The sequence below is a fragment of the Abrus precatorius genome, unplaced genomic scaffold (assembly GCF_003935025.1).
Source record: "Abrus precatorius isolate BTA unplaced genomic scaffold, Abrus_2018 Scaffold6, whole genome shotgun sequence".
Lineage (NCBI taxonomy): Eukaryota > Viridiplantae > Streptophyta > Magnoliopsida > Fabales > Fabaceae > Abrus > Abrus precatorius.
This window is the reverse complement of record NW_020874406.1, coordinates 12,820,038-12,822,846: the sequence shown is the minus strand read 5'-3', so window position 1 is coordinate 12,822,846 and position 2,809 is coordinate 12,820,038. Positions and strand designations below refer to the sequence as shown.

Below are 2,809 nucleotides of genomic sequence, written 5' to 3'. Positions count from 1 at the left end.
CTAATTAATAATTTAAAATAAAATCATAACAATAAAATTGATAATTTAACACACTTTATCATATTAAGAGTAGCTCAAAGATTGTATGACATCTCGTATATTTTAATCATATCAATTATACCTATGAATCAATCTAAAAAAATAAAAAATAAAAATTCATAACTTCAATTTAAACGTATCCAACAGATATACTCAAATGAAACTAACTCATTTAAACAAACTTGGATATTTTTTTTAGAAAAACAAAGCTTTGGAATAACTGACAGATATTAAACCTTATCTAAAATTCTAGATAATTGCAATTAAGTGATAAAATATACCTCTTGTGATCTTTATTGCTTATATATAACAAGCCCTATAGTGTGTTTCTCAATTCACAACAAATTTTCGCTTCTCAGTTCGCTAACAGTCAGCACAATGCCAGGAGCTTTCATAGGAGATGGCCCTTCAGGCGGAAAAAATTACCCAGGAAAACTAACGTTCAGAGTTTTTGTTACATGCGTAGTTGCTGCTTTTGGAGGATTAATATTTGGTTATGATCTCGGCATTTCAGGTTTGGTTTTTCCATCCAAAAGTTATACTTGATGAGTTACTGTTTTGTTTTGGAGACAACATGAATAATTTGTTTATTAATGGCGTGAATGTATAGGTGGAGTTACGTCCATGGATCCATTTTTGAAGAAATTTTTTCCAGATGTCTATATAAAGGAGCACAACAGAAAGCCCTCCGATAGCCAGTACTGCAAATTCGACAGCCAAATATTAACATTGTTTACTTCCTCTTTGTATTTGGCTGCTCTTGTTGCATCTCTTGGGGCATCAACCGTAACTCGACTCTTCGGACGACGCCTTACCATGATTTCTGGTGGTGTTCTTTTTCTCGCTGGTGCTGCATTGAATGCATTCGCCCATGAGGTGTGGATGCTTATAGTTGGCCGCATGTTACTTGGTTTCGGAATTGGATGCGCTAATCAGGTAATAACAATTTTTTATATGAATTTTATTTAAATACTGTATTCATAGAAACCTATAATTTAGAGTTTGAGTTTAATGTCTTCGAAGATTCCTAAGGTTTAGATAAAAAAATAATTTAATATAAAAATATTTTTATAGTAATTTTGAATAAAAAAATTATTGATTGAATCTTTAACAATATCCTTTGTGTTACTAATTGATACATATCTTTCTTTGTTGTTTACAGTCTGTGCCAATCTACGTGTCCGAAGTTGCTCCCTACAAATATAGAGGAGCTCTTAACATGATGTTCCAACTTGCAATCACCATAGGCATCTTTGTGGCGAATGTCCTGAACTACCTTTTTGCCCAAATGAAAAATGGGGAAGGTTGGCGTTATAGCTTGGGTTTGGCTGCAGTTCCTGCAATAATGATTATTGTAGGTGCAATCTTTCTCCCAGACTCGCCAAGTTCCTTGATTGAGCGTGGTCAAGATGACAAAGCTAAAGAAGAGTTGATTAAAATTCGGGGTACTACAGACATTGACGAGGAGTTTAAAGATCTGATTGCGGCTAGTGAAGCTTCGAAAATTGTGAAACACCCTTGGGCCTCTTTGTTGAAAAGGCAATACAGGCCTCATCTCACAATGGCCATAGCCATTCCCTTCTTCCAACAACTCACTGGCATGAATGTGATAACATTTTATGCTCCTGTTTTGTTTAAAACTATTGGCTTTGGTGGCACTGCTTCCCTCATGTCTGCCATGATTACTGGAGCTTGTAATGCTGCTGCTACCCTTGTTTCCATTTTCACAGTTGATAAGTTTGGGAGACGTACTCTTTTCTTAGAAGGTGGAGCTCAAATGTTTATTTGCCAGGTACATTCGTTGACTTTTTATTTCAATTTCTTTAAAATTAATGTGCATTGAATTTGAGTATTTTTAATCATATAAATTTGTTTTGGGATGCATGCAGCTTGTGATAACAGCGGCAATAGGAAGTAAATTTGGAGAGGATGGAAACCCAGGTGTGTTGCCCAAGTGGTATGCTATAATTGTCGTGATAGGAATATGCGTGTATGTGGCGGGATTTGCATGGTCTTGGGGTCCATTGGGATGGTTGGTACCCAGTGAGATTTTTCCACTTGAAGTGAGATCTGCTGCTCAAAGTATAAATGTCTCTGTCAACATGATTTTTACTTTTGCCATTGCTCAAATTTTCACCACAATGCTCTGCCACATGAAGTTTGGCTTGTTTTTCTTCTTTGCATTTTTTGTGGTTGTGATGAGCTCATTCATCTACAAGTTTCTGCCAGAGACTAAAGGGGTTCCCATAGAAGAAATGTCAGTTGTGTGGCAAAATCATCCTTATTGGAAGGATTTCGTGAAACCTGCTGAGAAACAAGCTGACCCTGACTGCTAGGATCTACTTTCTATATACTATTCCTAGTTTATTATTAATTTTGTTAAGTTTTTTTGGTCTGCGGTATTTCATTGGTTGGAGTAGGTTTTTTAGGCAAACTCTCTTTTTTCATATGGTACAGTAAATTTGAGAGTTTTTTTTTCTTCTCTTTTTTAGGTTTTAATATTTGTTTTTTGCGGATTTTAAAAATACAATTAACTGATTGTATTATGCTACATGAGTGGCCTTTTTATTTATAATTATTTTTCGGGTGGTGGATTCCATTTGGAATTTGCAAGCGTTTGAGAGGATTAGATGAGATTAATGGATGCCCTGCACGACACAAATTGCGATTAAGGAAAGAAATTATAAAATAAAGCCTAAAACAATAGCTAAGCACTAGTAAAGAAGACCATCTATGAATAGTGAATAGTTTGATGAAATAGAAATATAAA

At 35.1% G+C, this 2,809-nt stretch overlaps 1 protein-coding gene across 1 annotated transcript; it reads left to right on the top strand.

Moving 5' to 3' along the window:
- The first annotated feature begins 417 nt into the window (after window positions 1-417).
- Window positions 418-2,375, top strand: LOC113870197 (sugar transport protein 1-like). The gene is made up of 4 exons (XM_027506793.1): window positions 418-553; window positions 650-975; window positions 1,202-1,831; window positions 1,929-2,375. Exons 1-4 carry the CDS (start codon window positions 418-420, stop codon window positions 2,373-2,375), a joined length of 1,539 nt encoding a protein of 512 aa, XP_027362594.1.
- The last annotated feature ends 434 nt before the right edge of the window (window positions 2,376-2,809 follow it).

What these genes read in the sequence shown, in the direction of transcription:
- LOC113870197 (XM_027506793.1), top strand. Translation starts at nt 418, where the DNA reads ATGCCAGGAGCTTTCATAGGAGATGGCCCTTCAGGCGGAAAAAATTAC. An exon ending in TTATGATCTCGGCATTTCAG is followed by an intron (nt 554 to 649) that starts GTTTGGTTTTTC and finishes GTGAATGTATAG; the next exon opens with GTGGAGTTACGTCCATGGAT. An exon ending in GAATTGGATGCGCTAATCAG is followed by an intron (nt 976 to 1,201) that starts GTAATAACAATT and finishes TGTTGTTTACAG; the next exon opens with TCTGTGCCAATCTACGTGTC.